Source organism: Oncorhynchus mykiss, chromosome 8, assembly GCF_057628025.1.
Source record: "Oncorhynchus mykiss isolate SJ-2025 chromosome 8, ASM5762802v1, whole genome shotgun sequence".
Lineage (NCBI taxonomy): Eukaryota > Metazoa > Chordata > Actinopteri > Salmoniformes > Salmonidae > Oncorhynchus > Oncorhynchus mykiss.
The window spans coordinates 50515341-50530000 of NC_143029.1; the positions used below are offsets into that span (position 1 = coordinate 50515341).

General features: G+C 42.1%; 1 protein-coding gene across 1 annotated transcript in view; it reads left to right on the forward strand.

The window, feature by feature from the left end:
• gpr158b (G protein-coupled receptor 158b) overlaps window positions 1-9419 on the forward strand; it is a 94799-nt gene extending 85380 nt beyond the window's left edge. The window contains exons 9-11 of the mRNA XM_021612743.3: window positions 1531-1636; window positions 1951-2097; window positions 5840-9419. Of these exons, the coding sequence (XP_021468418.2) occupies window positions 1531-1636; window positions 1951-2097; window positions 5840-7657 (2071 nt within the window). The 3' untranslated portion in view covers window positions 7658-9419. The remainder of the gene's footprint in view (window positions 1-1530; window positions 1637-1950; window positions 2098-5839) is intronic.
• Window positions 9420-14660: the final 5241 nt, after the last annotated feature.

A 14660-nucleotide genomic window follows, 5' to 3' on the forward strand; every position in this document is an offset into this window, starting at 1 on the left:
AAACCCCTAGACAGTACAAAAACACATATATCACCCATGTCACACCCTGACCTAACCAAAATAATATAGCAAACAAAGAATACTAAGGTCAGGACATGACAGTGTTAGAAAACAAGCAGAACGGGACCGCCAAGTTCTGAAGCGCATCAGCACAAGAACGTCAGCACAATAACTGTTAATCGGGAGCTTCATGAAATGGGTTTCCATGGTCGAGCAGCAGCACACAAGCCTAAGATCACCTTGCGCAATGCCAAGCGTCGGCTGGAATGGTGTAAAGCCTGCCACCATTGGACTCTGGAGCAGTGGAAACGCGTTTTCTGGAGTGATTAATTACGCTTCACCATCTGGCAGTTTGATGGACAGATCTGGGTTTGGCAGATGCTAGAAGAATGCTACCTGCCCCAATGCATAGAGCCAACTGTAAAGTTTGGTGGAGGATAAATAATGGTTTTCATGGATATGGCTAGGCCCGTTAGTTCCAGTGAAGGGAAATCTTAACGCTACAGCATACAATGACATTCTAGACGATTCTGTGCTTCCAACTTTGTGGCAACAGTTTGGGGAAGGTCCTTTCCTGTTTCAGCATAACAATGCCCTTTAGCACAAAGCCTGGTCCATACAGAAATGGTTTGCCAAGATCGGTGTGGAAGAACTTGACTGGCCTGCACAGAGCCCTGACCTCAACCCCATCAAACACCTTTGGGATGAATTGGAATGCCGACTGCGAGCCAGACCTAATTGCCCAACATCTGTGCCCGACCTGACAAATGCTCTTGTGGCTGAATGGAAGCAATTCCCCACAGCAACATCTAGTGGAAAGCCTTCTCAGAAGAGTGGAAGCTGTTAAAGCAGCAAAGGGGGGACCATTTTTTTGAATGGGATGTTCGACGTGGAGGTGCCCACATACCTTGGTCATGTAGTGTATCTCAGTGTATCTCACGTAACTCCATCCCCCAAGGTCCCAGGGACACAACATGAGTAAATATTTGCATCTGGTGCATCATCGTCACACATTAAAGTTATGGTGCCAACTGTGACAACAATTGCTGTGAAACCTTCTTAGATTGTCCGCAATTATGTTTACATTTGTGTCAAAAATGTGTGCTATTTAGCATTTCAGTTAAGATAAATTATAGGATTCAGATTGGGGTGGCAAAATCCTACATGATTTATCAAAAACCTATAGGATTGATTTCCAATAGGGGGGAAAAATAGTCCAATAAGATTCCAATAGATTTCTGACAATAACATAATATTTTATAGGATTGTGAGAATCCTATAGGATCCATTAGGATGACTTTTTATTTACAAAAGGAAAAGAGTAGGCCAATAGGACTCTGTATAGGATTCGGATAGAAGTGACACAAAATAGGATTGTGAGAATCCTATAGGATTCTATTGGGGGAAAAAATCACAAATCATATAGGTTATTTGACTAGGGTTGTGAGTTCCAACCCTGCTCAGGGCAGAATGGAATGCACTCTGTTACACTTCAATAAAAGTGTCCTATCTGTTGCTATCTATTTGCAGGTTCACTCTGGCCCCTCTGTGGCACCCAGACTGGATGCTCATGCTGGTCTTCGCTCACACACACCTCACCGTGACTGTGACTTTGGGGCTTCTGCTTGTTCCAAAGGTAACCCTGCTCTCTCTCCTCTCCCTTTCCCCTGAATACATGAGCATTACATTTAACAGCTTCTTACTGCAATAATAATTATCGTATTGTAATTTAAGTGCACATCTGGGTATTTTTAAGTCTTATTTGAGAACATTTAAACACTCGATGAGTGGGGAATAAACCGTTAATTTCTCAAGATTTAATTAGATGACAATTAGGAAAAGTGGGATGATGTCAATCTTTCCTCCTGAAAATACAAGCACGCCGTGAACAAATGCACTATAACATTTTAAATAATGTCACCCTAAGTAGGTTTTTTCCCCTCTCGTTAGTTTCTGTCCACAGGGACTCAGGCAAGGGATGACATTGCCACTGAAGCCTATGAGGAGGAGCTGGACATGGGCCGGTCTGGGTCCTACCTCAACAGCAGCATCACCTCAGCCTGGAGTGAGCACAGCCTGGACCCTGAGGACATACGTGTGAGCAGGGTCCCTCTGTCTTTTTTGTTCTGTAAACAAATCAAATCAAATGTTATTTGTCACATGCACTGTAAGGTCTACACAACAGGTATTACAGTAAAATGCTTACTTACAAGCCCTTAACCAACAATGCAGTTTTATGACAAAAAAGTGCTAAGAACGTATGTACTCAAATAAACTGAAGTGAAAAATAAGAAAATAGAAAAATAAATAATTAAAGAGCAACAATAAAATAACAGTAGGGAGGCTGTATACAAGGGGGGCTGGTACAGAGTCAATGTGCGGGGGCACAGGTTAGTCGAGGTAATTGAGGTAATATGTACATGTAGGTAGACGTAAAGTGACTATGCATAGATAATAAACAGAGAGTTGCAGCAGCGTAAATGAATGTAGTCCTGGTAGCCATTTGATTAGCTGTTCAGGAGTCTTACGGCTAAGGGTTAGAAGCTGTTAAGAAGCCTTTTGGACCTAGACTTGGCGCTCCATTACCACTTGCCAATCGGTAGCAGAGAGAACAGTCTATGACTAGGGTGGCTGGAGTCTTTGGCAATTTATAGGGCCTTCCTCTGACACTGCCTGGTATAAAGGTCCTGGGTGGCAGGAAGCTTGGCCCCAGTGATATACTGAGCCATACGCACTATCCTCTGTGGGGCCTTGCGGTCGGAGACCGTACCAGGCGGTGATGCAACCATTCAGGATGCTCTCAATGGTGCAGCTGTGGACATTTTTGAAGATCTAAGGACCCATGCCAAATCTTTTCAGTCTCCTGAGGGGGAATAGGCATTGTCGTTCCCTCTTCATGACTGTCTTGGTGTGTTTGGACCATGATAGCTCATTGGTGATGTAGACACTTGAAGCTCTCAACCCGCTCCACTACAGCCATTCAAGGAGAATGGGGGCGTGCTCAGTCCTCCTTTTACTTTAGTCCACGATCATCTCCTTTGTCTTGATCATGTTGAGGGAGAGGTTGTTATCCTGGCACCACACTGTCAGGTTTCTGTCGTCCTCCCAATAGGCTGTTTCATCGTTGTCGGTGATCAGGCTTACCACTGTTGTGTCTTTGGCAAACTTAATGATGGTGTTGGCGTCGTGCTTGGCCATACAGTCATGGGTGAACATGGAGTACAGAAGGGGACTGAGCATGCACCCCTGAGGAGCCCCCATGTTGAGGATCAGCGTGGCAGATGTGTTATTACCTACCCTTACCACCTGGGGGTGGCCCGTGCGGAAGTCCAGGATCCAGTTGCAGAGGGAGGTGTTTTGTCCCAGGGTCCTTAGCTTAGTGATGAGCTTTGAGGGCATTATGGTGTTGAACGCTGAGCTGTAGTCAATGAATAGCATTCTCACTTAGGTGTTCCTTTTGTCCAGGTGGGAAAGGGCAGTGTGGATTGCAATAGAGATTGCGTCATCTGTGGATCTGTTGAGGCGGTATGCAAATTGGAGTGGGTCTAGGGTTTCTGGGATAATAGTGTTGATGTGAACCATGACCAGCCTTTCAAAGCACTTCATGGCTACAGACGTGAGTGCTACAGGTCATGTTACCTTGGTGTGCTTGGGCACAGGGACTATGGTGGTCTGCTTGAAACATGGTGGTGTTACAGACTCGGTCAGCGACAGGTTGAAAATGTCAGTGAAGACACTTGCTCGTTGGTCCGTGCATGCTCGGAGTACACGTCCTGGTAATCCATCTGGCCCTGCGGCCTTGTGGATGTTGACCTGTTTAAAGGTCTTTACTCACATCGGCTACGAGGAGCGTTTTCACACAGTTGTCCGGAACAGTGTTCTAATGCCTTGAAGCGAGGATAGAAGTAATTTAACTCATCTGGTAAGATTGTGTCACTGGGCAGCTCGTAGCTGTGATTCCCTTTGTAGTCCGTAATTGTTTTCAAGCCCTGCCACATCCAACGTGTGTCAGAGCCGGTCCAGTACGATTCAATCTTAGTCCTGTATTGACGCTTTGCCTGTTTGATGGTTCGTCGGAGGGCATAGCGGGATTTCTTATAAGCGTCCGGGTTAGAGTCCCGCACCTTGAAAGCGGTAGCTCTACATATTTGCTCAGTGCGGATGTTGCCTGTAATCCATGACTTCTGGTTGGGGTATGTACGTACGATCACTGTGGGGACGACGTCATCGATGCACTTATTGATGAAACTAGTGAGAGATCTGGTGTACTCCTCAATGCCATCGGAAGAATCCCGGAACATATTCCTGTCTGTGCTAGCAAAACAGTCCTGTAGCTTAGCATCTGCGTCATCTGACCACTTCCGTATTGAGTAAGTCACTGGTACTACCTGCTTTAGTTTTTACTTGTCAGCAGGAATCAAGAGGATAAAGTTATGGCCAGATTTGCCAAATGGAGGCTCGAGGGAGAGCTTTGAACATGTCTCTGTGCGTGGAGTAAAGGTGGTCTAGAGTTTTTTCCCTCTTGTTGCACATGTAACATGCTGGTAGAAACGAGATAAAATGGATTTAAGTTTCGCTAAAGTCCCCGGTCACTAGGAGTGTCGCCATGGATGAGAATATTCTTGTTTGCTTATGGCCTTATTCAGCTAGTTGAGTGCGGTCTTAGTGCCAGCATCGGTTTGTGGTGGTAAATAGAGAGCTACAAAAAATATAGATGAAAACTCTCTTGGTAAATTGTGTGTTCTACAGCTCTCAGCCGTGCATAACTAGAGACTTCATTTATATTAGACTTTGTACACCAGCTGTTATTTACAAATAGACACAGACCACCACCCCTTGTCTTACCGGAGGCAGCTGTTCTATCTTGTCGATGCATGGAAAACCCAGCCAGCTGTATGCTATCCATGTCGTTTTTCAGCCACGACTCTGTGAAACATAATATATTATGGTTTTTAATGTCTCTTGGTAGGATACTCTTGATCAGAGCTCATCCATTTTCTTATCCAATGATTGCACTTTGGCTAATAGGACTGATGGTAGAGGCGGATTATCCACTCGCCGTCGGAATCTTACAAGGCACCTCGATCTACGTCCCCGATATCTCTGTCTCTTCTTCATGCGAATGACAAGGATTTGGGTCTGAAGTAAATCCTTCACGTCCGATTCGTTAAAGAAAAAATCTTTGCCCAGTATGATGTGCGTAATTGCTGTTCTGATATCCAGAAGCTATTTTCCGTCATAAGAGACGGTGGCAGAAACGTTAGGTACAAAATAAGTTACAAATAATACGAAAAAACACACACAATAGCACACTTGGTTAGGAGCCTGTGAAATGGCAGCCATCTCCTCTGGCGCCATTCAGTTTATTTTACAGAGAAGAGATTGGTTAGATTAAGTACCCATTTGCTGTGTCTTAACAAAGGAAAATATGTTTTGTTTGGGAACATGCCCAATCAATGAAGGCGTATCACTCACAGCACCACATTTTAGTAATTAATTATCAAGTTTAATTATTTGTATAGCGCAGTTCATTAGAGCAGATGCCAAAGTTTGATAAGGTAGAGATGTTGTGTCCCTTTTGTTTTTATGTATACTTAGGTATTTGGTTTGGAGAGAGCATGTAGATTAAAAACGGTATTGACCCCAACACTGACCCCTGTGGGAAGTCACTACCTTGTGGCAAAGTTCTGGTCTGTCAAGGAAATGGACCATGGTTTGTTTGTGTCTGTGATGTCAGAAAATGTCTGTAGCACAAACACTTAGAGAAATCATCTTCCTCCTTATGATTTCTCATCCACTTTTCTCTCTCTCAACACCTCTCTCTGTGTTGCTGTTTTAGGATGAGCTAAAGAAGCTCTACGTCCAACTGGAGGTCTACAAGCGCAAGAAGATGTTGGCCAACAACCCCCATCTCCAGAAGAAGCGCAGCTCCAAGAAGGGCCTGGGCCGCTCCCTCATGAGGCGCATCACTGAGATCCCAGAGACTATGCACCGGCACGGCAGCCATGGCAGTCGTGAGGATCGTGACTGTAGTGAGCATGGGAGCAACCGGAGCACCCTTCGTCGGAACCCCTTTGACCCATCCCACTCTGGTCACAAGTCCAGGGAAGACTCTCTGAAAAACAAGGTCCTTGGCCTGAAGAAATCGCGCAGCTACGACCACGTCTGTGACCAAGGGGAGGAAACTGCTGGCGGAGAGAGCTCGTGTGGGGACAAAATCGCTGCCGCTGAGGGTTCCTTGCTTGGATCCCTCATGAGGAGACAGGTTAAGAAGTCACCAGAGCATGCCCCAAGGGTTGAACCTTCCGAGTCCACTGAGTCAGTGCCCTTGGTCTGCAAGTCAGCCAGCGCGCACAACTTTACAGTGGATAAAAAGCCCATCCACCTGAGGACGTCCATCATGCAGAAGTCACTGAGTGTCATAACCAGTGCCAAAGAGAAGATGCCCGGGCTCACCAGCAAGACACATTGCGTGGAGGAAGCAAGCAAGAAGGGACTCAAGGGCTGCGATGGGAGGATGCTGTCTGAGGTGGACGAGGCGGAAGAGAAGGAGTGTTATCCCAAGATGATAATCAGCCAGTCGGTGGAGTACTCCAAGACGCCCATGGGCAAGATGGGCATCATGAAGCAGCAGGTGAGTGGCAGCCAGCCGTCCATCAATACAGAGCCAGGGAGAAACCTGTATGACCTTTCCGAGGTGTGCCCTTGGGATGTAGAGGACCCCCCAACCCCCTCTGAAGGAAGGTCACAGAAGCATGTGTCCATTGCTCTGGGAGAGACCACTACGGTCCACAGGGGGGGTGGTGGTGGCGCGGTTAGCACCAAGGGCAGTCGCTCCCAACAGAAGCAACAGGGAGCCGCAGGGCAATCACCTGCAGGCCGACGTCGCTCCAAAGGTAAGGGGAGTGAACCAGACGAGGCCAGAGAAACAAGGAAGCCCAGGTCTCCCAGATCTCCGCTCCCCCTCAAACCAGAGGTGTGCCCCTGGGCCTTTGAGGAGCAGCCGGTGTTGGGAGGTGATTCAGACTCCATCTCCCCAGAGAGGATCAGAAGTAAGAAGAGTGTTACACCCACCGATGGGAAGCCCAAGATCCTCCACTCAGACTACTCCAAATCCACGGGGAGTCTGCTGCAGCCGCCCACCTTGATGGTGGACATCTGTCCCTGGGAATACAATGAATCCCCTGCCCCGCCCTCCCCCAGCCAGGAGAAGAACTGCTCCAGCCCCACGCCTCACTCGAAGCGGAAACGAAAAGGCTCATGCTCCTACAAAGAGAGGGGTGAGAGAGAGAAAGGAGGGAGGGACAGGGAGGAAGAGAAGCAGCACAGGTCAAAGAGCAAGGAGAGGAGGAGCTCCTCCAGCAAGCCCCCGGAAAGACGACGTGTCAGCCAATCCTCGGAGGGCGGTTCGGTCACCGTGCCCGCGTCTGGGAGACGGAAAAGCTCGACAAGAGACCCGGAGGCGTCGGAGAACAAGAGAGTGGAGGCATGCCCGTGGGAGGTAGAGAACGCGCCAACCAACATGGCACAGACAAAAACTTCTCCAGCGAAAGAAAACTCTTTGAGTTCTAATTATAAACAACCCATGAGCACTGCCAAAAAGGTTGACGTTTGTCCGTGGGATTTTGAAGACAATGGGTCAGAGAAAAGTGCATGATATTTGACATAATGGACTTTATATGTTTTGTAATCACTGCACAAAAGCCCTGAAAACTGGGTTTTAAAGATAGGGGAAGTGTGGGGAAAAAAACAATGCACAATTTGCCTTGTGGTTATGTCAAAATCATATTGTGAAGAAAAACATGACACTACCGTCTCTTAAAGCATTCCAAACAAAGTATTTGTTGTTTTGTTAGTTGTGCAATTATGCAACTTAAAGTCACTTTTCTGAAATGTAGAGGAATGTGTTGTCGGTACTATTTGCTGGTAGATTTTCTCAGTTTGCATTTGTGCACGTTTTTTCACATTCTTCAATACATTCAAATGTGTCCTAAGAGTTCTCTTTGGCCTGTATCCTGCATCTGTGCCATTTTTGTCAAGTAATGGTTGGAGTATGAGTTCAGAATGTTGGTCAATGGGAAGTACATCATGTCATTTCTATATTAAGCACAGTGCACATGCCTTAATTTTGGGCCTTATAGATTATACAAAGGATATGCATTTTGAGTGTTGAGCAGGAGAAATAGGTACATAGGTGAACCGTACATAGTTAACATTTAGTACATAGGTAGCAACATGATGATACATGCCGTGAAGGCAAAGTATCTCACCTGGTCTCCATTTAGTCAAACATGCTTTATGTCTGTAAAAAAAAAGCAGAAGTCTATCTTTGATGTATTCATTTCTCAAAAAAACTGCTGTAGCATGTGGCAAAGCACTTCCAAAAGTGTATTTATGTCCATTTGTCAACTTACATCCAAAACATTTGGTAATGACGATGTAATACTTGATGTTGCCTACTATAATTCAATGTTCAAGTTCAAAGTTAAAATACAACTTAAAACATAAAGCTTTCAAGAATGTTTCTATGTGCATTCATCTGAAAATATGATATGGAAAAAATATTGAAGCAGTATTTTAATCCCAAAGGTTCCCCCCTCTTATACAATGTTGACATTAATTTACATATGTTAATTTTAGGTGAATCATTAACAGGTTTTGTCTTGTACTTTTCCCAAACATTTTTATTTTAAGGTTTATGTATAATCACTTCAGTGCTCTCTTATGGACCAAAAGCAAAGAAAAGTCAGATGGATTATACAGCATATTTGACTTTTGCTTGCTTTCCAAAATCCATGCAATTGCTTGATAACACCTTATAGTTTTTCACCTAAAATCAAATGCTATGACATTGATTGTCAAAATAGTGTCACCATAGATTCCACACGGGTAGGTGTGTGTGTGTGCATTATTGCATTTGTGTGTGGGTGTACAGCGTGTGTGTGTCTGCATCATAGCATTGCATGAAAGAACTTTGCCACTTTAGCATTATTACCGATTCCCTCTTCCTTTATTTATATGGCCTTTGTAACAGTTTAGTGGTGGTGATTTGATCTACTCCACTAGTAACTAGTAACTCTTGTTGTTGAATGTTGTCAAAGACATAAGGGTCATGTTCATTATTAAAATGGAAAACTTTCGCAATGGAAAGAAACATTTCTTATTGGACAAGTTCGGTTTATTTCCTCCCTGTTTGTCTGTTTTCCTCCATTTGGTATCCTAGTGAATAAGATCTAGGTAATCAGGAACACAATGATGCTGTATGAATGCTACAGTGGCTTCTGCATGACACTAAACATATTGGCCCAGCGTCTCACTGCTCTTCGCAAACCCTGCTCCATCAGACTGTTATGACTTGTTTGTTAAGTGAACTTGTACCACTATTGTATGCTTGCAATAAATATTCATATAAAACTCAATCTTATTTTCTGTTGTTATTTGATGGGTGTTGTCGAACAGTGCTGACTAACCATGGTCTGGAGAGAATACCTACTACTTCATCACATAGAACAACACTAACCCCTGGTGGAGATAAGCATACATAACTGTAGACATAATATTTTCTGCCTTACCAAACCATTTCAAAGTCTCTGGAAGGGATTGTGTCGCTACTTAATTCATTTGTTTGAATTTTGGAGAACATTGATTTTGGTTAGAAAATACAAATAGCATTGGCAGTGACAAGGTAAGCAAAACCAAAGGGTGGATTGCAGTTTTCTCCTTGTCCATAGACTGCTTTCAATAAGCAAAAAAAAGATGTACATTTGCAATTTGGCTGGTCTATCCATTTAAGGGGCTCATACATGCTTATGACAAGTCTTAAAATGTTACTTCCTCATCCTTGAATTGTTTTTACAGACTAGAATTTCACCAGGAGCCTAATATCAGACTAATGAAGTCCCAGCAATATAATTTATGGTTGAACCAAACCGATTGCTCATTTGTAATGACCCTTAAGTTTTTAGACACTTAACCATATCATTAAGTAAAATAAGTGATTGAATATTGAATATAATGAAAATATACTGAATATGTATTGATATTGCATATCAGAGAAGGAGAAGCTTTTGGTCAGTGCTGGGTCAAGCTGAATACACAGAGGGACTGTGGGCTGTAGTTATTTTGTGTTCTGACAATGAACAAGAGAGGCTTTGTCTTGTATGAGAGGCTTCGTCTTGTCTTGTAAGTGTGTATGGAGTCCCTTGGGAAACTACCAAACCATCCAATGATGGGATTTATAAATAGATTATCTGGGCTCCCAAAATAACTATTCTCTATAGATGGGTTTGTCGTTTAGCAACAAAACCAACTCGTGCACAACTATGGGGCAAAACTGACTGGTTGGCTTAGATTGGTGACAACATATAAACTATATTTCGTCTCCAATGTTTATTGAAAACATACAGTGCATTCTGAAAGTATTCGACCCCTTCACTTTTTCCACATTGTGTTACGTTACAGCCTTATTATATAATGGATTCAAATGTTGTTGTCTTTCCCCTCATCAATATACACACAATACCTAATAATGACAAAGCAAAAACAGGTTTTTAGACATTTTTGCTAATTTATTAAAAGTAGCTCTTAGCCGTGGTATATTGGCCATATACCACATCCCCTCGTGCCTTATTGCTTAATTATAAACCGTATAGTTTGGGTCCTGGATCCTGACTGGTGGAATCAGTTCAGAGTGTGTATATCAGACAACATACCACAGGTGTGATGGAAAAACACGTGTTTACTGTTCTATTTATGTTGGTAAACAGTTTATAATAGCAATAAGGCACCTCTGGGGTTTCTGGTGTATGGCCAAAATACCACTGCTAAGGGCTGTACCCAGGAACATTGTTGCTTAAATATATAACAAACTTTCCAACCATAATTAAAATATGTAGCCTACAGTCTTGTTAAAGCAGAGTTTAATGACCTTGATAAGCATGAGGTTTGGTGTCACAATGTTTACAAATGTGTGTATTACGGCAGCAAAGACTGGCACTTTGGCTGGTGGCATAATTGCTATTCTTAGAACTCTAATTAGTGGTCATAGTAAGCCTACTATCTACTGGACTTAGCCACACACGTCTCTAAATGTCATGCTAAACGTGTGCTAATGCGAAGAGACACTACAGCAGCAGCATGGCACATCTGGTATTACAAATGCATTTTATTGGAATCACGGTAAAAAAATATATATACACATACATTTTATTACAGCTCATTTGGGGTAAACAATATGTTTATATTACTTACATACTGTGGCCATGTTAAAATAATATGATTGTTTGTGGATGTCTAACACAACAGTGTACAACCCTAGTCTGGTAGCCTAGGGTCTCCTGGAAATTGTCATTATATGTACAGTATACATGTTTTTTTATTTTATTGAACCTTAATTTAACTAGGCAAATCAGTTAATAAGAACAAATTGTTATTTGCAATGACGGCCTACCAGAAGGCAAAAGGCCTCCTGCGGGGACTGGGGCTGGGATTAAAAAGAAAAATATATGATAAAAACACACATCACTACAAGAGAGACACCATAACACTGCATAAAGAGAGACCTAAAGACAACAACATAGCATGGCAGCAACACAACATGACAACAACATGGTAGTAACACAACGTGGCAGCAGCACAAACTGGTTGCAGCACAAAACATGGTACAAACATTATTGGGCACAGAAAACAGCACAAAGGGCAAGAAGGTAGAGACAACAATACATTACGCAAAGCAGCCATTATATAAGGCATGCAGAGGAAACTCACATTAGAATATGGTGGCTAACATGAAACATACAGTGCCTTCAGAAAGGGCCTTCACACCCCTTTACTTTTCCCACATTTTGTTGTGTTACAGCCTGAATTTAAAATAAGTATTCAACCCCTTTGTTATGGCAAACCTAAATTAGTTCAGAAGTTACAAATGTGCTTAACAAATCTCATAAGTTGCATGGACTCATTCTGTGTTCAATAATAGTGGTTAACATGATTTTTGAAGGACTACACCATCTCTGTACCCTACGCACACAATTACCTGTAAGGTCCCTCAAGTACATATTCAGCCACAAAGACCAGGGAGGTTTTTCGATGCCTCACAAAGAAGAAGGGCACCGATTGGTGAAAATAAAAAAGTTACGCTGAATATTCCTTTGAGCATGGTGAAGTTATTATTTAGGCTTTGGATGGTGTAACTATTACACCCAGTGACTACAAAGATACAGGCATCCTTCCTGACTAAGTTGCCGGAGAGGAAGGAAACTGCTCAGGGGTTTTACCATGAGGCCAATTGTGATTAAAACATTTTTTTTACCTTTATTTAACTAGGCAAGTCAGTTAAAGAACAAATTCTTATTTACAATGACGGATATCAGGGAACAGTGGGCTAACTGCCTTGTTCAGGGGCAGAACAACAGATTTTTACCTTTTGGTTACTGGCCCAACACTCTAACCACTAGGCTACCTGCTACCCCAAAGACAGTTTAAAACAGTTACATAGTTTAATGGTTGTGATATGAGAACATAGGATGGATCAACAACATTGTAGTTACTCCACAATACTAACCTAAATGATAGAGTGAAAAGGAAGCCTGTACAGAATTCCAAAACATGCATCCTGTATACAAAAAAATGATGTGGCAAAGAAATTTACTTTATGTCCTGAACTTTTTGTCCAGAACCTTTTGTACCGAATACAAAGCGTAATGTTTGGGGCAAATCCAACACATCACTGTGTACCACTTTTCGTATTTTCAAGCCTGGTTGAGGCTGCATCATGTTATGCTTGTCAGTTATGCTTGTATTCAGCAAGGACTAGGGAGTTATCTGGGATAAAAATAAACGGAATGGAGCAAAGCACAGGCAAATTCCTAGAGAAAAACCTGGTTCAGTCTGCTTCCAACAGATACTGGGAGACAAATGTACCTTTCTGCAGGACAATAACCTAAAACACAAGGCCAAATCTACACTGTAATTGCTTACAAAGATGAGATTTGACATAAATTGGCTTGGAAATCAATGGAAAGACTTGAAAATGGCTGTCTACCAATGATCAATAACCAACTTGACAGAGCCTAAAGCTACAATATGTCACTTTTTGGGAGAGTTATAGATCTTTCATTTCCATTGAAAGAAAGTCTAAGAGGCGGTAGATCTGTTCTATGTGGGCTGATTCTATGCTTCCTGTTCTGAAGTTTCGTTTTTGCGTCTTTTACATTTGGTTTTGTACACCAGCTTCAAACAGCTGAATATAAAAATGTTGATTATAGAAAACATATTTCACTGTGGTTTACATGGTACAATGATTCTCTACACAAGAGACTGCTTGTTTTATCACATAATTTCAGTTTAGTATAACTAAGTGAATTTTTGCAACCAGGAAATGTCAGAGCGATTTCTGCATAGTGCACCTTTAACATCTTTAAAAAAAATAATAATAATAATAATAATGTGCAAATATTGTACAATCCAGGTGTGCAAAGCTCTTAGAGACTTACCCAGAAACACTCACAATTCTAATCGCTGCCAAAGGTGATTCTAAAATGTATTGACTCAGGGTTGTGAATACTTACATAAATGAGATATTTCTGTATTTCCTTTTCATAAAATGTGCAGAAATTTCTAAAAACATGTTTTCCCTTTGTCATAATGATGTATTGTTTGTAGACGGGTGAGAAAAAATATATTTTAATCCATTTTGAATTCAGACTGTAACACAGCAAAATATGGATTAAGTCAAAGGGTATGAATAAATTCATTAAAAATCCTACAATGTGATTTTCTGGATTTTTTTTATAATTTTGTCTGTCATAGTTGAATTGTACCTATGATGACAATTACAGGCCTCTCTCATCTTTTTAAGTGGGAGAACTTGCACAATTGGTGGCTGACTAAATACTTTTTTTGCCCCACTGTACGCTCACATACACATATATAAGCATATTAGCGTCACACACACACACACACTTTCACATACGCTGCTGCTACTCTGTTTATTATCTATCCTGATTGCCTAGTAATTTTTACCCCTGCCTAGATTTACATATTGCCTCGTACACAACTACCTCGTACACCTGCACATTGATTCGGTACCGGTACTTCTTGTATATTCTAACTCGTTATTGTTTTTTGTGTGCTATTTATATTTGATTTCTATACTCCAGCATTTTAGATTTGAATTCAAATATTTCATTTGTGTCCGGATTTTTCTTTTGAGGGTTTTATCAAATGTAAGTTACTTGCCAATTTGACATTTTATGAAAGTACAGACTTTCATACACTGTAACTGGAGGAAACATGGGAAAGTAGGGGAAAATGCCCTTTGAAATATTTTGATGAGATTTTCACACTTCCTAGAGAGCTCTTTGTTTACGCCTATTCAACATCGTTCACACCTTCTTAAGCCTTAGCTCCTCCCCACCCACAGATGTAAACACATGCAGTGCATTCAGAAAGTCCCTCATACCCATTGACTTATTCCACATTTTGTTGTGTTACAGCCTGAATTAAAAATGGATCAAATATATTTCTCTCTCACCTATCTACATAGGTGCATAGGTGTAAATGTCTAAAAACTTAAATACAGAAATATCTAATTTACTTAAGTGTTCACACCCCTGTTAGAATCACTTTTGGCAGCGATTACAGCAGTGAGTATTTCTGGG